Source organism: Phragmites australis, chromosome 10, assembly GCF_958298935.1.
Source record: "Phragmites australis chromosome 10, lpPhrAust1.1, whole genome shotgun sequence".
NCBI classification, from domain to species: domain Eukaryota; kingdom Viridiplantae; phylum Streptophyta; class Magnoliopsida; order Poales; family Poaceae; genus Phragmites; species Phragmites australis.
Window position 1 is genome coordinate 29,141,027 of NC_084930.1, and position 22,351 is coordinate 29,163,377.

The 22,351-nt window shown below is 42.7% G+C and overlaps 1 protein-coding gene across 7 annotated transcripts; it reads right to left on the minus strand.

Moving 5' to 3' along the window:
- Positions 1-372: 372 nt before the first annotated feature.
- Positions 373-10,783, minus strand: LOC133930603 (uncharacterized). 7 transcript variants are annotated; one of them, XM_062377282.1, is made up of 18 exons: positions 9,627-10,783; positions 8,718-8,803; positions 8,270-8,632; positions 8,104-8,187; positions 7,478-7,598; positions 6,611-6,809; positions 6,314-6,417; positions 6,008-6,214; positions 5,597-5,805; positions 5,258-5,476; positions 4,967-5,191; positions 4,834-4,887; positions 4,598-4,663; positions 4,365-4,502; positions 4,135-4,188; positions 2,905-2,964; positions 1,386-1,790; positions 373-1,278 (listed from the first exon to the last, which is right to left on the minus strand). In XM_062377282.1, the coding sequence occupies exons 1-18, from the start codon at positions 10,645-10,647 to the stop codon at positions 1,123-1,125; spliced, it is 3,771 nt and encodes a 1,256-aa protein (XP_062233266.1). In that variant the 5' UTR covers positions 10,648-10,783; the 3' UTR covers positions 373-1,122. The 7 variants fall into 7 exon arrangements, with proteins under 7 accessions (XP_062233266.1, XP_062233263.1, XP_062233264.1 ...); XM_062377279.1 differs by having other exon boundaries at positions 4,967-5,188; positions 5,552-5,805; XM_062377280.1 differs by having other exon boundaries at positions 4,598-4,660; positions 5,552-5,805.
- Positions 10,784-22,351: the final 11,568 nt, after the last annotated feature.

Sequence of the window (22,351 nt, forward strand, 5' to 3'; positions counted from 1 at the left end):
TGATACTGATTAAAGGTTGGAAATCTACTTTCGAAGACTTTTATATTTCTTATGTCAAAATATAGAGATAGACAGAGGGAGTACATGGCAGTAAAAGCCTTACCCATTGTGTCATTCGCACTGACATCTGGGTCTCATGATCTAGGATATTACGGGCGTTGACATGCCTGCGCATCGGCAATCATGGGTTCATGACATATGGCATCAGAATCCAGGAGAGGGCTGGAGAAGCTACAGTGCCTGCACTAGGCTGGTCACTGCCACTGGTACCACTCAAGTCACAAGCACGATAACGTAATAATATTACATTACACGAGGCAAGGTTACATGCGCCATTAACAGATCACAAGCATGACATTAGGTGCCAATACATAGGCAATGGTTTGAGAGCTGAGACAAATGCCATCAACGCAAGACCACAACATTTGCAACAACTGATATCAATACAATCGACACAGCCCATATTTGCCGCATGGCAGTTCTCTGTTCACCAGGTTAACAGCTTTTGTGAACCGCAGAAGGCACCCTCTTACATAGAAACTGCGCCTGCATGACTGTACAAACATGAAATGGCTCTACCAAAAAGTCAGCAAGGGTTCGCAGAACAAGTCGGGGGTCAGGACAACTGTAAACCACGCGTCAGCTAAGCATGCAGACTTGTCAGTACATTCGAACGCACATATGCTACAATCCCTAAACATGGATAATCATGTGCCGATGGCCTAGAAGTCAGTTAGCAACAATTATCTACCACCTTTCTTTCATCGCCCACTAATGCAACTGCTTTGCTTCACATAATTAATGCGCGGCTGGCATACTGGCAACAGGGCATAATTCACAAAACCTGCCCTTGATAACTAAATTAGTGAACGAATTCACGCATGCTGCCCTGCACAGCAACACGGGCTTGATGGGTAAAATCTTCTTGTCGGAAGCTCAAACCATACTTAAAAACCCAATCTGCACCATCTTTGTGACCTCTGTCCGACCGTGCCCGTCCCAATGGCTAAGGCATGATTAAAAGGGCAGCCCCGATTGCTGCATGTGCTTTCAGCATGGAGCTTCAAGAATGTTCTCCAGTCATCCCATGAAGGAGCCACCATGATCCTAATTCCACCGCTCCTATCCACCAGGCCCTTCTACTACATGCTGATTACATTGCTTCCTTTTGGACAGGGAGCTACGACGAGTATAAACATATCTCTCTGGAAGGCTCTTGTTCTTCAACACAGTTTGGTCAGATGTCATAACAAGCTCCTTTTGATATGTTTCTCTATGCTGCAATGTCATATAAAGCATCAGAATTGACGAGGGCAAAATAGAATGTAAAATATTCATAAACATGTATGAATAGAAATGTAAAATATTCACAAAAAAGTATGAACCTTTTTATCTGTTGATTTCTTTTCTACATCTTCCGACTCTAGCAAGGCAGTAGCTAGTTTTTCTGGAAGATTCTTAAACGTAAGTGATTCCGCATCATCCAATTTCCGCTTATACGATATTGTTGATGTCGAACTGTCAGCTGTGTTCCTATCAGCGTCCCTGTTATGCAAAGAAAACCTGACAGTATGTTTCCTGGTAATAGTACTGTCAACTGTGACATCATCCGACCTTACTGTGACATCATCCGATCTTTGCATTGTTCCACTGTATGATTTGTTATTAACAGAAGTAGTGGCAGACTCTGAACTCGCTCCAGGTCCAGATGCATAATAAGACCACATCGAAGAGGCAGTAGAGATGCTTTTTGCAGCAAGTATGTCATGTTCACATACAACCATATCTTTCTGGTATATTAAGAATCAAGATAAAACTTAGTACATAAAAACTACAAAATTAAGGCAACAAGATAAGTTGACCACAAAAGAAATTTGCAGCACACAACTACAGCACAGTCAATTATTAGAGTGTAATATGAGGAAATTTCAAGATGACAAGCAAGTGTTCTACATTTCCTTTCACAAGGAATAAGGCTCCTACTTATCAGATTGATATGCAGAATTTTAAAATGGAAAAGTGGACTGTTAAGATGTTCGACAGTGAACTATCCATATCAGTTATAATAATTGGCATCAACAAAGAATAGCAGCAATCTCCCGGTGCATACTCTTTTACTAGACCTCTACTGTACATTTGCTGTACCTTGCCTAACAACGTGCAGCCAAAATCACCCTCTAACTGGCTGATCCACAGCCCAAACTCTTTTATTTTCCAAAGTTCAGAAAACAAATGTATCCCCATTTTTCCCAGTCATAGAAGGACCTAGACAAGGAAATCGGCAAACAATGTGGTGACTGGCAAAATTAGAAACTAATCAAACATATGGTCTAAACCTTGTATTTGAACAAAACCTGTCTCGAGACCGATAACTCTCTAGTAATGCCTGATCTTTCATTTGCAAAACCTTAAAACTACACAGGAGTGCATGACAAGACATAACTGCCATTGCCCTGACACACAATCAGTCCACCCACTAAAGCGCTACCAACGGGTCTTCAGTCCTTTTTTATATATGTTCAGTCCAATAATTTTAATCACATCACAACATACCGGTGGCCTCACTAACTGCCATTGCCCTGACACCACAATCAGTGCACCAACTAAAGCGCTGCAAATGGGTCTTCAGTCCCTTTTTTATACATTCAGTCCAATAATTTTAATCATATCACAACATATTGGTGGCCACATTACTTAACCTAAATTTCAGAAGAAATTAGCTCAAGAAGCATTCCTACAAATTTCTATTGTAAGCTTCGATCATTTGCAGCTCATTACAGAAAACAATGAAATTATCCTCATGCGATACCTATTGCCACAAGGAAATAAACAAGTAATTTTGAAAGAGAATATGTTAAAATAGACGCAAGGGAAACAAATAAATGCAGCTGACAGCTATTGTACCTTTACTTTTTCTCTTTTAACAATCCTCTCACAAAGGAAGCGTAATAGTTCCAATTCAACCTGACATAAAAGGGGAAACACCATGTTAACCAGAAGCAGATCCCCTTCAGAGTTCATCAATTTTGACATAGAAAGCGGAAGGTGCCTCCTACTGCACATCAATCGTTGTATATTTGCAACTACTTACAGCTCTGATAAAATAGACCTCACATGATGGCACAAATGATACCAATGCAGAAATATAACTTTAGACAACCCAGGTTGTGAGCTATATTAATAATCAATTATAATCCATAACCCTAACATGAGCCACTTACATTGTGTTTCAGGAATCCACGAATACAGATATTAAGGAAAATACAGTGGTCACGACCCAGGAAGCAAAGTTTGATCCACGGTCAGTCACAGTTTTATCTATATTGGCAGGGTTAATGAGAAAAAGAAGCATAAAAACAAGAATTTGTTGACCATCTTCAAAAAGAATAAGTCCGATGATCCCATAGGCCATGGCACACTGATCAGAAGAGTACTAGCATCAAGCCACTTTCAGTACACATTATCGAAATCCAAACTAAATAAATTGAGGTTGGGTATTTATTCCTTTTTTATCAGGTACCAGCATAAATGCTTTAGCCTACTCCTCCATATGCGACTATTCAAATCCATTCCTATCTCCGTGTGTGTGTGCATGCCCACACAAAAGAAACGTTTACAAGTTGCACAAAGGCAACAGCACAAACATGGAAGTTTTGAATTTTTATGTTTCTATGTGATATTGTGATCTCTAACCCCTATTAGTCCTACAATAGCCATATACGTTAGTCCACTACAGCCTGCTAGGCACTACTTAATAGCAAATTACAAAGTCTGCTTAGTACCCATAATAATTTTCACCATGGCTTGTGCTCAAGGAATGCACAGATTGCCACATTACTCATACTTCATGGTCCAAGCATGGTAATAGAAAACAAACAGCAGGATCATCTCATTTAAATAAAATGTATCCGATGAGAACTAGAGATGTTTAATCACTATGCAGTGCAAATACCAAACACAGCAGAGCAAAGGTAACGCTTGGAGCAAGACAAGGTACACAAGTACGATGAAAATTGTGGAATTATTACTTTCATAGTTAGTAAAACAAAAGATAGCAGAACCTATAATGTAAGAAAAATCCTGATCCTTTCTCAACAGATAATGTGTAACAGATGATGTAACAGATGTGCTTACCCTCATTCGTTTCATGCTCTTGACCTCCTCAGGTCCATATTGTTGACGATAAGCCTGCACGAACTTCCAGAGATGAATGTAAGAGTACTAGTGACGTAAGACTAACATAGCAAATATAACAGTGAAGTTCATTTCTTATTACATTAGCAGTGTTATATAAAATCAGAAGAAATATAAGTTACAGGGTGAAGACATCTATCTCGCCCTAAACAATTAAAAGCAGCCCTTACCTTTCTTTGCTTGATACTGTGTTTGCCACAGTATGCTTTATGTTGTAACAAATTACCAATTCTTTTTGTATCCATGTGAAGACCAGCATCCCTAGCACATGAAGGATGGAAAGTAATTTGACAGTCTGCAGTACTGCACTGCACAGTTGAAAGAGAATAACTTAGCAAGGGTGGATTGGTTTGTCTTTACATTCTAGATTAGCAGGTATAAAGGATAATCTAAAAGATCAAACCTTCAAGCATGCGCCAACATAGCGGTGACAGATGGAGCATGTGTCTTTATCGTTGCGTAAGCTCTCCTTAGATTAGATAGAACAGTCAGGATAAAATAACAAGAAAAGTCACAGCAGGTGTAATGAAGATGATTTTTGGTGATATAATCATGCAAATAATGAATTAAACATGAAAAAAGGGGCTATTTTCCAATATGAAAACTGTGACTGTGTACATAGCAAGACCAAGATTGTACCATTCCATCGACTGCATTACATTGCCCTCTTCTGAATGTAGTCTCCAACAGCCACTAAGGAAAAATAAAAATAAATAAAAATCCAGATAGGCTAAGCAAAGCAGCAATATGGAAAGAAGGCACAAATCAGTACCTCAGCACAGAAAGCATGAACCCATTGCCCCTTCAGAGTCTTTCTAAAAGCACCAGATGTTCCATGGCACAAACCACACTGCACCAAGCATGCTTTTGCACCATTGCAATCAGATTGACTGCCAGATATGACAGAATCTGAGGGCATCTCTTGGCAAAGTTCACACTTCCAGGGACCTGTGGGATACTGCAGGCTCTGGTAGCAGTCTAAGTGGACAGCAGCCTGCTGAGCATGCAGAGTTAATAATTGATGGAGTGCAACTTGGCGTAAAAAGAGTAAAATGCAAATCACCTTGCAGCTGGAGCAGACAAAAATTCGGTTCAATACAGTGTCACATCGCATACATACATCACATGGAAGAGCATTTTTCTTGGAGAATTTTGCCAGATCAAAAATGCCAAAGTTAGTATCTTCTGAGACTTTGTTATTAGAAAACGATAAGTCCTTTGCTTGTGGCAACAAAGACAGTTGGCTAAGTCTTGAAGACCCAGCATTCGCTTTGGGAACACTCTGGAAACAAAGAAAAGGCAAAAAATGATGATGCATGACACAAATTAACTGAACAAACAAAAGCACAGTATCAACCTCTTGTTTAGCAGATGTAACGTTGTTTTCTGCCTCTTTCCTCACCGTTACATTTCGTGAGGTGGATGCAACAGAAGGTGCAGTTGCAGCTAGAATAGCAAGAGCTTCCTTGTGTCTCCTGTCTGCATTCCCACGTTTCTTAGCTTCCCTCAAATCACGAAGGAACTGATTCACAATGACATGGTCCCATTTTCTTTTATTGAAAGAATCCAACTCGTAAGAAATATTCTGGACAACCTTGAGTATTAAATCTTCTGCAAGATATAAGGAGGACTGAAATATCGATTCAGAAATCTGAAGAAATAAATAACTCAACTAAGGAGTTCATTTGCACTGCGAAGATCAATAAGTACTGTAGCAGCAGGGGTGTTAATAAAATAGGACAGCAACCGACACAGCTTAATATTTTCGTATAAGAAATGACAATGCACATATCAAAAAAGAAAGTGTCATTACCATATCTCTGCTTCATAGCAACAGCATCATTGAGTAGGCAAGATTGTAAATAAACTATTTCCCCTTCTATCTCATCATCGGGTGAATGCTCCAGGATATCTGATGATTTTGCTTTACGAACTTGATCCACAACAGCTATGTCTGCTAATTGCCCAAGTTTTGTTGATGAAACACCAAGGTTTCGATCATGAGGGTAAGATAATTCTTCTACTCAAGTTGGACAAAACAAGTTGATTTTAATATGTAAATAAAGAATCTGGCAATGGATATTATTCAATAGATGGGGAGAAGGTATCAGGAATTTACCATGATAATCATTTGCCTCTTTATTTTGCTCGAAATTATAACCCCGTAAATTTTGCAACTTTTCCTCAATGAATGGATGAATATAGAAGTGGTAACCATCGATGCTGCATGGGGTAAAAATGGGATTAAGCTATTTAACCATTCAAAAAAAATAACACTTCCTGTTATAATACACATGAAAAAGAACCAGACATTGGTCAGCATCACAGCAACTAAAGCATGTGTACACACATGCGTGCACACGCGCAAGCGCGCACACTGACAGCAAGAGGGCAGAACAAGTTCCTTGAATCATACTTGAGCAAACGCCAGTCAGAAATCTGATCTACATCAGAATCGCAACAATTGTGGAAACCATTTTGTACTGAAGCATCCCAGCCTTTCTTATCATTGTCAAACTGGGGAAAACGATGATCAGATGGAGAGATGCCTTCCTCCTGTCCTGTGCGAAGTTTGGCATTGGTTAAGCTCGTAGTTTCACTTCTAAGCAATGTACCTGTTCATAAATACCGGAAGAACCATTGAGTCTACAATAATTAATGAAATTGTTATAGACCATTTTAATCTTCAAAAAGTGCTACCCAGATGTTTGACTGTGTTTTTTAAAAGAAAAAGAGAAGGACACTAGCAAGGAACCACACAACTAAAGTGAGTAGACCAAACAGAAACAGGTGCATCACAGTTACTACACTAATACAACAATGCCATCTCTAATAATGACATATTAAATATCTGTTTCTACAGGCTGTGCGCAGTACTGTATGCATAAAATTTGGCAAATGTTGGCTTATTAGAGTAAAACCTGGTGAACAGTGTTGAAATGACATAAATTTCATGCATTGTAGCAACAAGTAAGAGAGATGCACATTATCCAGAGTAAAATGGTAAAGCCTGAGTTCAAATCAAGAAGCATAATATGTACAGTAAACTATAGACCTTATCCAAATAAACATAAAATAAAGAATAGCATGGCCAAAGACATTTTAGTACTGCAGGGAATATGAGGATGATACTTGATTACTTCCTTTAGAAATAGTGAGACAGAGAAGAGCACTGATAAACTAGAGTTTCAAAATTCATGAGCAACGAACAAACCGGCAAACTTAATAAGCATAATATCTACATGGACAGTAGTTGTACACTCAACTCCTTTTAGTTTGTTACCTTGTGGTGCCAAAGAACCCTCTTTAAAAGGATTCACTTGAACAGAAGGCACATGCGCAGAGTTTTGCAGCCACTTGATGATTTTCAACTTCAGACCAGGGGAGAAGGCGGTAGTTTCAGGCTGTGAGGGCACAATTTTTTTACATAAATAATCTAGGGTATAATATAACAGTAACATGGAATTGTGAAACACAACAATGACACCATAGAGCTATGCATACTTTATACATATAAATGAAGTTTCATCGTTATTCATTATATCTACACTAAGCCTTTCATTGACTTCTAAAGTTCATTATACATATGAATTTCCAAATACGTTAGAGTTGAAGTTTTCTCGGTCTCTAGACCTATTTTTATTAAAAAAAACATAGCGGCATTATAAAAAAGAACAAAAAGTTGGTAACATTTAGTTGTGGTAAGAATATAATAATCATCATCATTTTTGTTGGTAACGTGTATGCAGAGGTTCAATATTAAAAATTCGAAAGTTGTGTATATTACCACCAGCTTGTATCAAGGTCAAGTTTAGTGAGATGTATGTACCAGTTAATAGACACTAACAAACACCTGGTAGAAAAACTGGGCCAACTATTGTGAGCCAATAAAAATCAACTTTGAATTACCTCCAGAGCAGCTTCCAATGATTCTGAACAAAGACCTAGTTCTGATTCTATATCACCAACACTAACCTTTCCTTGGTCAACTAGCTGTGTGGTCAGTACGAACATGAAATACAGTTAAGTACTAAACATCTTTATCCTAACCTGGTTTTGTAACATGAGCAGGTACCTTTCTGAGAACTCCAGAAACATCTTCAGCATTGCTCATAAGATTCCCATCTCCTGTAGGTTGATCAACAACCATATCGACGCTTTCTCGATTTTCTACACTTCCAACAGTGGATGGAGAGGTAGCCACCTCCATTGTCTGTACTTTGTTTAGGCTACAAGAACTAGAAGTAGTGATTGTGCCATTCGCGAATTTGTCCTTATTACTGCGTGTAAATCTCACTTGCTGTTCCTTCCCAGTAACAAGTCTTCCATCACGCGGGTCAACTTGTGCTGAATCCTGTTCAAAGGCATTTTTGTTGTTCTGTATGGAGCTGATGCTTCTGACTGCAGAATGCTTTGCACAAAATGCTCGCATCTCAACCTATAAGCAGTTAATAAGAAATACGAAAAATAATAATATGCAAATCAATTAAGGTGAACAGAATTTAAGAAGAAAATGGTCTAACATTATCATGGCCAAACTTCCCCCATATCTCCAACTGAAGCTTCGACTCTCTTGCACATATAGGATGGAAGGATGTCCTGCATGTTCCTGAAAATCACATAGACAAGTAATCGTAAAATGAATGGATTGTAAAGTTAAAACTATTATCCATTACACAAGATTTACAATTAAAAAAAGGAAATAAAGAGACATTAAACTGAGGAGTAATGTAGAGTATACTTCAATGTTAGACAGTTCCAATCCTTTTACCAAAAAGAATTTAATCTGAGCTATGACCCAATTACACCCTGTCAATTCCCACAGGAATAGGGAAAATTTCCTGCAATCCAAATGTGGCCTTAATGTTTCATTCTGTGCAATTCTTTAGTTGAGCAGAAAAATGAAGGATTTTTGGGATGGCAATGTAAAGATAATGGAATATCTGTAAAGCTCCATTAAAAGCTTGATGCTAATTGTAACACCATCCTCCATATGAAGCTCCATTAAAAGCTTGTTGTTACCCTTTGCTAAGTTTACGACAGGCCTTGACACACAAAGCTTGGCCTTATCCACCAATCTATTAAGCCATACCAAATATTTACACGCTCATCCTGTTAAAGATTTTCTTTTTTTGGTAGTTTATACTATAAAGTGAGATTGGGACATCACAAGGAGAAATAAGCAAAGAGAAAGAGAAGGCATTGTTCCAGTTAGACCAAGTAGCGTCAGGTAAAAACAAGAGCAATTGCAAGAAGTAAAGTCTCGCTCTGTACAAGGAAAAAAAATATGGATATTGACATGTAATGCCATAAGGTGTACCACAACATATCTTAAATTACAGACTACTATACATAAGGACTACAGGTACCAGAGGTAGGTTGTCAATATAGCTTAGTCTGATTCTGCAGAGTGATGAGGTAAAAATACATACCATGGCTACAGCGGACACAAGCGCCATGCATGGCCTTGCAAAGATTGCACACCATTTTTGTCTGATTCTCTTGGGTATCTACTATATTGGTGACAGGTTCCATTGATTCCATATCTTCTACAAGAAACTCTGGTCTCCAAAGACTACAAAATAAATGTACAAATTCTTGGTTTCCTCCGTCTGTGGATGGTCCAGGATCCCTTTTTACAGGTTTCAAAGCACCTTTCTCCTTTGGACAAAGCACACAAGGCATTAATACAGTCCTGCACGCATCGCTCCATGTCAACCTCCGTGGCATCCCAATATTCCGGTTGCACCAAACACATAACCAGAAGCGATCTGGCACAACATGCACGCCATAGCACTTCTGGTGCACGGAAATCTCACAGTTGTTGCAATGAAGCATCCTATTGGACGTCATGCCACTTTCTCCCAAACAACATACGTCGCAGATTGAACCAGACTCACCTTCCAAGGATGGCAGCAGCACAAGCTGCTCTAACCCAGCATCTGCACCCAAGAGCTTCATATTCTTGTTTGGGCGTTCTGAAGTAAGCACAAACCGTCCCTTTGCTCCTAGAAGCCAATTAAATGGAGGTCTTGAATCCTCTCTCAATCCTGGTAAAACAGCACTATCAATCCTGCCTTGGTCTAGTACAATTTCAATCGGCTGCTCCTCTTGCTGCACAATCACCTCCTGCATATCCTGATCACAATTCTCTTTGTCACTATCATCCTTACTAACCAGCTCCACGCTGCCACCAATATAATCCAAGCTCTCCTGCACATCCTGCACTTTGTTACTCTCCAACTCCTCAATATGCTTGCCCGAATTTGAGTTCAAAACCGAACTTTCATCAGCCACAGAAGCATGAGATGGATCGAGATTCTCCCCTAAATCCTTGCCACTGCCCACAACAGGTACGAGGAAACATGGATCAATCTGGCTAGAACTGAATTGATGCTTCGTCACTAATTCTCCGAAATCCTCGTGTGTGAACTCACGGAAATACGGCTCCATCTGCTCCCAGAATCCTTTACACCCAGCAGGCACTCTCGGCTGCTGCTCCACGGCAGCTGCCGGTTCCGGCTGATGCTGCGTCTGACCCTTCTTATGCTTCTTCCGCACGTCGCCGACCGCCGCCCATCTCGCGACCCGGGCGGGAAGCCATGGGTCCCGTCCCGCCGCCTCCTCCCCGTCGAACGGCGAGCGCAGACACAGCGCCTTCCTGGCCTGCTCGCGGGGAGCGACGCCAGCCGCCGCCTCCGACGAGCCCCCGGCGGGCGGCGGCGCATCGACGCCGGACTTCCGCGGGGAGGAGGAGGGCGAGGCGTCGGCGGCCGCGGCGGGCGGAGGTCTCCGGCGAGGCGCCACGGCGGAAAACCTCCAGCGCTAGGGTTTCTCACAGGTACGATTTTTTCGGGGAGATCCGAGAACGGGAGGGAAAGGCAGCGAGATTGGGAGAGAGAGAGATGCTTCTCCCCGTAGTGGGCTGGGCCTGGGAGTCGTGCTCGCACCTCCCCGCCGAAGCGCTACGCGCACCCGAGGCCAGCGCACACAGGAGCTGTCTTGTGGAGCCCACCATGTCGAACTAAAAGCTTGATTTGAGATCAGCTTGTCTAATATTCGAATTAAGCTGAGTCTAGCTCAAAGCTCATAAGATTCTTATTCTATTTAATAATTTAATAATTTATATGTTTGATTACAGTAGACATAAAATTTATGAATTTACTATTAACGAGCCGAGCTGTCGAGCTGTGGAGCTCGGCTGTTGACAGCCGTATGTGCAAGGAGCGATTCGTGTGCGCGTAGAATTTCCTGGAGAGGGGATATGCCATTGTACATTTGTACGTGTCCGTTGCCGGTCTCTCTTGCGTCAGTTCACGGGCAGTGCGCTACGTGCATGGCTGACAGGTGGTCCCAAACGCCTCCACGTGTCTGCAGGTCCAACGATCAGTCGCTGAATTGGCGGGGAAGCGACCGGACGCGTGGTGTGTTGACGGCCACACGTGGGCCCACCTGGCGGGGGTGGCGTGCGCGCGGACCCAAACGTGCACCGACTATGGGAGACGGTTGCGACCGCGCTCTCACGTGATGTGGGGTGGGTGGGCCCGGATCTCCGCCTTCATGGGACCGGTGGGTGCCGACTGGCCGGTTGGTTGGGCTGGATAGTGACGTCATGTTGGGCTGGAAAAGGACACTTCACCATGGCTACTGGGTTGCAGCTGGGCCTTCTCTATTTCTGCCTCTTTGGTAAATCCATCTGGGCTCTAGCCCGTTTTACGAAAGACTATCCGAATGTGCTGTTTGGAGAATTTAATTGAAGGAGGATCCTCCACTCAAAACAAACGGAGGAGGATCTTCTCACCAAAAAAATAAGAAGGATTTTCCTTTTAAAAAAAAGATTAAGGATCAAAGTATTTGGAGGAATTCTAGCAAGAGGTTCAATCTCATAGAAAGTTCCTTTTTTGTCAATATGTATCCTCAAATTCATGTGTTTATTTAACCTGGGCTCCATCCCAACGACCGTACTTGCAGTTTTCTAGTATTCTCCAGTCCTCTATCTTGCACTTGAAATCTTGCAGAATTCCTATGATTCTCGTATTCATGTGTTTTGTCATTCCTGCGTTCCAAGAGTGCCTACCCAAGTTGAAATACATGGAGGTGAATCAATATGGGAGTAACAGACTGGACATGAAGAACGATGCCTTCTTCAGTAAGGGGGGGATTGGGGATTGGAGCAATCACATGATGCCGGGCATGGCGGAGAGGCTGGACAAGATTGTGGAGAATGTGTTGCAAGGGTCTGAATTTGCATTCACCAATAATCGGTGACCAATCCGACGATGTATTTAATCAGTGAAACAGATTGTATTAGTAAGTCATTTGCTTGTTGCTATATTTTTCACCCTCATGATCGATAGCATTTGGGCTGAGTGATGGGAAAGAAAATTTGGAGTTCATCATCCAATTGGATTATTAGCTATCAAGTACTCATAGACTAACTATATTGTTAAGAATTGTTAGTATGATGTTCCATAGGTGATGCATGTAAGAGAGATATGTATCAAGATCAATGAGCTCTAGTTGATGCCCGGGTAAGTGATGATAATACCTATAGACTAACAACGATGTTAAGAATTATTGTTAGGTTATTTCATAGGAGATGCATAAGAAATGAAGTATGGATTCATTGAGAAATATCATAAGTTCAAAGAATTGCATCAAAATTATTGAGATCTGAGTGATGTTCATAAGAAGAAGAAGTTTGAAGAATGAAGACTAAGTTACTTGTGGAGACTAAGTAGCTAAAGATATGCTATTGTCAATAAAGTTTTATGAACTAACTCATGTACTTTGTGCTTGAGAGTAAATTACGGTTAGGATACATAAAAAGGCATATGTTGAATTGAAATCATATATGCTAAGAATGAAGAATAAGATTAGACTCCACATATGATAAAGTGAATTTATTGAATATATAGAATACGAAATGATTTTCTACGGTAAGTCAGTGAAGGGCAAGCAAGACTCGACTACGATGGACCATTCAGTGGAGAATGGCAAGCAAATGGCTTGACGTTGAAGGACTAAGATGATGGTGAAGAGCAAGTGAAGGCTTTGCGCCAACAAACTATGTGAGGCTATAGGAAGCTATGGATGAGTTGCATTAATGAAGAATCAAGAAGAGATAGAATAAAGATTATATGGAAGTTGGCAACCCTCAAGATTTGAAAGAAAGAAACGGTACTTGAAATTATTAGAAGGTTCAAATTGGTTCAAACGAGTTTTATATTTGAATTTGAGTATAGGTATACCGTGATATTAAGAAGGATGCAATACAGAGCTAATTATCGTGTCTCAGTGCTCAAGAATTTTCTAACCAATCCAAAGTGAGAATTAGCTTAAGGAGCCTAATGCGGAAAGTATGAAAGTGTCCGAATTAGATTTTAGAGTGTTCCTATTTTGATCCAATATGTTTGAGGTCATGAATTTAGTTAGGATGTGTATCCATATAAATAATCTTTTCATAGAGTCCAAAATCATCGAAATTGGAATTCGAGATCAAAAGTTATCGCCCTTTTTCAAGGTCAGTTTTATTGAACTCGTAGGTTCCGGATGGAATCCGAATTTTTTGGGTTCCGGACCCTCCGGATGAGGCTCTGGGTTGAGGTCTTAGTTTGCGACTTATTTAATTCACCCGAAGTCTCCTCGTTGATCTGGATACTCTGGATTTTGGTGTTCTTTTTGGAGTCTCCGGGATGAGCTCCGGCTAGGATACTCAGTTTAGCGTTCTAGTGCTAACCCGAAGTCTCCGAGTTGACCTGAATACTCCTAGTCAGTAAAAAATCTATGTAATGGCTAGTTTTTGGGGTTAAGTATATATACCCTCTCACCCCGTATTTTGTTGTGGCGGCAAGAGCACGAAAAAGAACATCTTTAGAGCCAAAACAACTCCCTCCCACTCCAATCTGTGTATGATTTGAGAAAAAAGTGAGTTGGGTTGAGAGAATGGAAGATTAGGGCAAGTGAGCATATCTCCCATCTTGAGCACTCGAGTTCATCACCAAGAAGTTCGTAAAACGTTTGTTACTCTTGGAGTTTTGATCTCCTAGGTGGCTAGGCGTCGCCAGCAAGCACTCAAGGTTGTTGTGCGCCATGGGAAGTTTATGAAGGCTTTGATTTCACCTCCGGATGGGAATAAATCAAGAGTGAAAACTTAAGCTCAAGTGTGATCGAGCTTGGAGAGGAAAAGGGTTAAGAGAGATCCAGCTCAAGTATGACCAAGCTCCTCAACGGAGATATAAGAACCTCTAGAGAAGGTGTCCAAACTTCGGAAAACAAATCTTGTATCTCCTCTTGTTTCCTTGTTCTTGTGTTCTTGCTCAATATTTATGCATATTGCTTGATCTATTTATTCATGTGAAATTGATTGCAGATACTCCATGGATCTACTTAAAATTATTACTTAGAACACACAACTTCATTTGGTTTGAGTTAGAACTCTTTAGACGTACTTCAATTTTAGTTTTGAGTTTTTTCTGTGCTGAACCCGGAGTATCCAAATCAACCTAGAAACTCCGGATATTGTACAATCAGATCTGAACCCGGAGTATGCGGGTCAACCCGGAGTATCTGGTGAACAATGTTTTCAGGTTTTCAACTAGAATTTTCTTGCATATATTTTACTAGTTTGAATAATTTTTGTCATCCTATGATTATAGCTTTTGCACTTATTTAGGGTAATTGTGCACTAGTTGAGCCTAGCATATTTAGCATTTTCACTATGAAAAATCTATTAATTTATTTTTCGCTGCAAGTTTATATCAATGGTCAAAGGGGACGATTTTTTTGTAAAAATGGCTATTCGCCCCCTCTAGGCGACATCATTATCCTTTCAATTGGTATTAAAGCTAAGTCTCTCTTTTTAGGGTTTTACGGTCTAGAGATTAAAGATGTCAACTAGTGGATTAGTGCACATAAGTCACTCATATTAGATGATTCTAATTACTTTGTGTGGAGTACTCACATGTTTAATATCTTTAGGGCCATGAGCCCTCAAATAGAGTGAGTTGTAGATATAAGTATTGCTCCTCCTAGTTACACCTTGCTAACACCTAAAGAGTAAGAGAAATGCATACATCTTAATGCGCAAGCTACTAATATCTTATTTGATGCTATAAGTATAGATGTGGATGAATACATCATACCGCTTGAGTATGCTCATCTCATTTAGACTACTTTTAAAAAAAGATATGACAAACCCAAATGTGATGAAGAAAAATTTCTTCTGAAGACATCATTTGTGGAATGCTTTACTTCATCATCACATAAGAGAAGTACCAAAAAATGACAAGTATCAGAGGTAATCTTACTGTCAATTCTAAAACCAGCAAAATCCGCATCCGAAAAACCCCGAAGAGAAAGCGAAGATGAAACAGAAAACCAAAACTCATACTCGAGAGTGTGCTTGAGGTTCCTTAGAATTCATTTCACCGCTTGGCAGTGATCTATCCTCGGTGAAAATTGGAAGGGCGTAGAGGCAGATGACGAAGTGGATGTCCAGTCTTGTCCCCGTCAGGTACAAGAGGGAGCCAATCATGCTCTTGAATCCCCGCTGATCCACCCATTTGCCATCTTCATCTAGATCAAGCACAGTCAAAGTAGCCATCGGTGTCGTCAAGGGCTTCGCATCGCTCATGTCAAACTTCTTCAGCAGTTTCTTGATGTACTTCATCTGGTGGACAAATGTACATTGCTTACATTGCTTGATTTGATATCCAAGGAAGAAGTTGACATCATACATCATCGATATCTAAAACTCTCTGCTCATAGTTTCTGTAAACTTGACCACAAGTGTATGAGAAGAACCACAAAAAATGATATCATCTGTGTAAATCTGAATAAGTAGGAAATCTTTGTCATGCCTGAGAGTGAATAAAGTTTTATCAACCGACCCCATGACATACTCATGTTCTAACAAGAAAGATCTAAGCCTATCATATCAGGCCTAGGTTCTTGTTTAAGCCCATACAAAGCTTTTTAAAGCTTGGATACTCTATAGGTACTTGGAGTGCTCAAAGCCTGTGCGTTGCTTGAAATAGACCTCTTCCTAAGGATCTAGGAGATCTTCACTACTTTCTTGGTATTGAGGTAAACAAAGTACCTAACGGGTTATTATTGAGTCAAGAAAAATATGCTTCAGATGTGTTGCGAAGAGTAGGAATGAGTGGCTGCAAGCCAATCAGCACCACTTTGTCTACTTCGAAGAAATTGTCTATGAATGAGGGTACTTTGCTTGGACCAAATGATGCTACGCAGTATAGAAGTATTATTGGAGCATTGCAATACTTGACCTTGACAAGGCCAGACATCTCTTTTCCAGTAAATAAGGTGTGTTAGTTTCTACATGCTCCAACCATAGAACACTGGGCAACAGTCAAGAGAATTTTGAGATATATCAAGCACATTGTTAAATTAGGACTTAAAATTTGTAAATCCTCATCCTTGCTTGTGAGTGGTTTTTCAGATGCAGATTGGGCCGGTAGTCTTGATGATCGTTGGTCTACAGAGGATTTGCTATGTTCTTGGGTTCCAACCTTGTGTCATGGAGTGCAAGAAAACAAGCAACAGTGTCACGTAAGTACAGAAGCTGAATATAATGCTCTAGCAAATGCAACTGCTGAGATCATGTGGATTCAAATTTTGCTACAGGAACTTGAGGTCCAAGCACCTCGAGCTGCAAAAATTTGGTGCGACAATATTGGAGTTAAGTGTACGACTGCTAATCCAATATTTCATGCATGTAATAAACACATAGAAGTGGATTATCACTTTGTGAGAGAAAGAGTGGCAAGAAAACTTCTTGAGATTGAATATATTTCTGCCAAGGATCAAGTTGCCGACGGCTTCACCAAAGCTCTTGCTGTGAGACCTTTTGAGATGTTCAAGAACAATCTAAATCTTGTAAGATTAGATTGAGGGGGAGTGTTAAATATCTAGATATATTCTTGTAACAAATATAGATAGAGATAAACTTGGGCCTGGCTATAGATAGAAGTTGTTAGGGTAGCCGGTCAAGTTTATCATCTATATATACCTCTGTACTCTCGCCATATTGAGTGGCCAATCTTAACACGTATCCGCCGCACCGACGACGTTCCTCCCATCTAGCTTCTGCCCTCTGATTTCCTACACCAGGGAGTCTGGTGACTGGTGGAAGATGGCCAGGATGGTCGTGATGCCGATGTCAATGAGGCCCTTGATGCCCGCCTTGGTGTCATCGAACGGCTGTAGCTCGTGCCGTCGATCGTAGTCATCCGAGGCCACGGTGGCGTTGACTTTGGTGGTCAACATATGGCATGGTGCGTGCCTCTTTGACTGCGACGATAGGCGCATCCTTAATTGTGCTCGGCTAGCTGCTGGCCGGCGATAGTGACTCGGTCAATAATCGTCCCTAGCGTTTGTTTGGTTGTAGAGTAAGGATGACTTTTCTATTATTTAGAATATATCCATCTAAATGTTTGTTTGGTTTCATGGCTAGAATGAGCTAATTTTCTTTTTAGTTAAAGAGATGATAGTGGATAGAATCACTACCGGAGAAAAACTCATCTCTGACCCTCATCTCTAATAGTTCAAATAGAACCGTTTGAGATTACATAACTTTAACGGTCGGTAAAGAAACCCGTTTGAAATATGACAGGAAGTAACGAATCGTTATAGATAACTAGTTATGAACCGTTATAGATGAGGATCTATAATAGTTCATAACTATGAACCGTTATATATATATATGTATATATATATATATGTATATATATATATATAACGGTTCATAATTATGAACTGTTATAGATGAGTGAGGACAAGAATATTCAAATAGAATGTATTTCCTATTAAAACAAGAAAGCTTTGGTGGTCTCATGGTAGGTGGGCCCGTTTGAAGGCTGAAGGTCTTGAGTCAAAAGAGCCGGCGGCAGAAGCGACAAACACTAGCATACAAGTAGTTTTATTTTTAAGATCGTTGCTATATGCACGAAGGGAAACATATGAAACATGCTTATTCACATGCTCTTGGAATCCTTAACTGATGATGGGCTTAGCACCCTTCCTCATCCCATCTTCCAATGCCCTTCGATCTGCTTTAGCGCCATTAGGTGTGCCGGGTGTTACAGTCAAATATAGGTACCATCTATCTACATGCATGCATGAGATAACAAATCTTATATACAATGTAATTGGTTGCAAAACATGTTGAGGTTTTGATTTTTACATTTGCTACACCTCAATTGACCTACCACCACTTGGCGTAGTTTGCCGTGGTGTTAGCTGGACGTTTGGTGGGTCGTTTGTTGGGTAGCGAGACGATGGTGGCAGTGCCGGCACCATGGGTGATAGGAGGATGGTGTGAGGTGCTAGAAGCGGGGAGGTAAATGTAAGCCTTGATAACATGGGATTAGTGAGGCAACACTAATATAGCAAATCTTATAGCTAGCGAGGGGAGCAGGATGATATAAGAAGTCATAGTGATGGGCACGATGCATATAAGAACCATCGTGTAGGGGGGCAGTGGGTGGGCGGGAGGTAAGTGGAGGTAGAGGTGGTTGTGCTAGGGAGGCGGAGGAGGGCGGCTTGCATGCTAGAGCTAGGGGAGGTGGAGCGATGATGACGGACAAGGTGGAGGCCGTCACACGCAAGGAGTTAGTGACGTGGGAGGCTATCCGCAGGTGGACAATGCTCGTTAGGCAGCGAGGGAGACACGAGGCGGGCAGCAGAGGTAGAGGCGACAGACGTGCCGGGAGGAGAAGAAAGCGATGACGGCGTTGAAGCCGACCTTGGTGTGCGGGCTACGTGGCACGCGCGGTGGAGGAGGCAGCCATCGTGTTCAGGCGAGGAGGTTGAGCATGATGGGAAAAAGGAGGTGGTGGGGGGAGGTAGGGAGATGGCAGATAGCCCGGGATAGCCATCAGGGGTGCAGGTCGGGGGGTCGACGAATCCCGATTAATTCATGGTTTCTAAAAGGGATTGTGTCGGTGTATTCGGAACCAGGGGTCCCTAAGTCCCGAGACCAGGACGGTCATCCGCCACATGTCACCATTGCGCAAAGTCCACCCTGTAAGATAAGAAGAAGCTAAGTCCCGGGAGAAGGTGCTCGGGACCGCCGCCTCTGGTTCCCGAGCACCCCAGTTCCCCGATGATCCGCAGAGCCCAAATACCGGGAGAGAGTGCTCGGGGCTGCACGTGGCAGCCCCCGAGGACTCGATGCCCCGAAGGTCCCACCAAAGTGCTCGGGAGAGAGTGCTCGGGGCTGCACGTAGCAGCCCCCGAGGACTCGGTGCCCCGAAGGTCCCACCGAAGTGCTCGGGAGAGAGTGCTCGGGGCTGCACGTGGCAGCCCCCGAGGACTCGGTGCCCCGAAGGTCCCACCGAAGTGCTCGGGAGAGAGTGCTCGGGGCTGCATGTGGCAGCCCCCGAGGACTCGGTTCCCCGAAGGTCCCGCCGAAGTGCTCGGGAGAGAGTGCTCGGGGCTGCACGTGGCAGCCCCCGAGGACTCGTTTCCCTGAAGGTTCGCGCAAGATCGTCCGACGACTCGAAGAGTCCCATCGTCGGGGTGTCAGCCAGTCAAAGGCCCAATACCGCATTTAATGGGCACGCGCGGCCTGACATCCTGACATCCTGACATTCTCAGCTGCCCACGCCCCAGTGTCAGACCCTGCCATGCACTAGCAGGGGGGCGTGGGTCCATTAAATGCACAGGTCCCGTCCCGTTTCATCCGGGTGCCTCGGGATATCGTTGCCAGAATCAAAGCGCTCCGCCTGCCACCCTGCCCTGGCAGAAGAACAAGACAGGGTGGGCGCACCGGGCACCTCTGAGGCTGCCCGGTGGGCCCCCTCAATGGCGCCGAAGGGCCTCCACAGCGGCGGGTGGTTGGATGCGCGCCGCATTTTTCCACCGCCCCTGTCACTTCGCCAAGACGGAATGATGACGCCCTTCTCCGTGGCGCATTGGCACTCGCACCCCCTCTTTCCCATTCAGGATATGTTGAGGTCGGCACGCCTATAAAAGGAAATGATGAAGAACACGTAAAAAGTGTGAAAAAAAGAAAAGAGGAAGCTCTCTAGAAGCACAGACCGAAGAACAAGGCAAAGAAAAGCCCGACAACGCCCACGCTTGAACCAGCTCAAGCCGAGCTAGAACACGAGAGCCTCAAGTTCTCTGTAAACAGTTCTCCCCTGTAACCAGATACATCCTTGAAGAATTCCCTTCAAGGATAGATATAGCACTCACACAGGAGTAGGGTGTTACGCCTCCGTGCGGCCCGAACCTGTCTAAACCCCGGTACATCCATTTTTCTCGCACTAGGGCGATCATCTCCCACCTGCCACTGCATTTGTTTCCGTTCCCGCTTATTTTCCAAACAAGCTTATCCAGGATCATCCCCCCGGCCGAATCTCTAAAAAGGGGTCTCTCGGGATCCCTGCGACAGGAGTTCATCCTCCGACAGATTGGAAACAAATGTCTCATAAAGCATATCCAATTGATGTTTTGATGATAATGTAGATGTGCTCTTTTGCGGAGAACACCACTACGTTTAGATATTTAAGATTCTCATCGGCCCTCTTGTCCACCTATGATTTGTTAGGTCCTCCTGCACCGAATTGTTTTTGCGCCAAGCTAGAGCATAGTCGTTTTTGGCTTTGCCGAGCTCAACTCGAGGAATCTTGTCCCCTCCAAATTTGGGGCTCAACGAGCACCGCCATACAAATAAAGATAGTTGTGTGCAAGCAACACGAGAGTAGGAACATGCTTTGCTGTTGGCACACTGTGCGCTCTCTAACGAATGGATACACATACCCAAAATCCAGTGGAACCGGACTGAAATCCCTAACAAGTGCACCTTGAGGACATGAAATATGATGTAACTTGAGGCCATGTACTTGGTGCCGTCGGTGACGATCTTTCGAGCATGGGGCATGGGCCAAGACACTTGCACATAGTTCTATACTCTTCTTAAACCCTGTGGTGCTATTCTTGGACCCTCTAATTCCTCTCATCCCCATGCAAATTCTACTCAATTTGTATCCAGTGATACCGAGTATGGTTGGTTGATTATTGAGTACTTGTGCTTTGCTAACACTTGACGCCCTACTGGCCCACCATTACACAACCAAAACTGGTTTCAAAATTTTGAAATAGTTCCAAAAGATTGAACATATTTTTCTTGAAAGTTCATAGATACAATTCAAAAGCTTTAACATTGCGTTTGGATCTCAGAATTAGTCCCAGAATCATGGAATCAGAATTGGACCCAATTCATTTCCGTTGTTTGGTTGCTTACAAGGAGCAAAATTGAATTGGCCTACCAATTCCTTGGAATCCAAGAACAACTAAAATTCCCCCATCTCAATTCCACTCGTGAACCCTCTGAAATCGTTGGAATTTGTACCGTCCTCGCACTCGTGACCTCCAGCGACCGTCGCCCCCATGCTCAACCCTCGCAGATCCGGCGCCGCCGCCACCACTGATTGTGCTCCAACATCAGATTCGAGCTCTCTGATCCCTTCTTCCCCAACTCCAGCACCCAACTCTTCAAGCCCACAACAAGCTCCATGCTTTGCCGCTCCTCTAGACCAACTAGCCCCTCCACGAGCTCTGCAGCGTGGAGGAGCTCGGGGGAAGCGCGAGCGCGATGTGGAGGAGCTCCGGCTTTCGGGGAAGCAGAGAGCGTAGCATCTCTGTGAGCCACTGGGTGGTGGAGGTCGTCCTAACAGAGCATGCTATGTGTTCGTGGGCACTGCCTGTCGCACCAAGTCTTGCAATGCCCAGCTGGAGGTGATATTCCACCAAGGTACTCGCTTGGTTGCTTGGTTCATTCTTTCTTGAACTGATGTGTCCGGTTCTTGCACTATTCCAAGTGTGTTCCTGTTTGTTTATTTCTTGGAGAACGAATGCTTGTCCTTGAACTCCTATGATTGATTCTTGCATAATTAGTTCATCCAATTAGTTGATTAGGGTAAAAAAAATGCTAACTTGATTGATTCTTGTAATTGAAACTTGTTCTGGTATGTAAATTTCTAAGGGAAAATACTATGTTCTTGTTTGTTCCATCCTGAATGAGTTGCATTCTGATTAATTGCAACATGGTCGCTTCCTGCAATCTTCATAGTTCATACAATGTTTGTCGGTGTAAGGTATATGGGGTCCCTTGCCAGAATGGACGTCA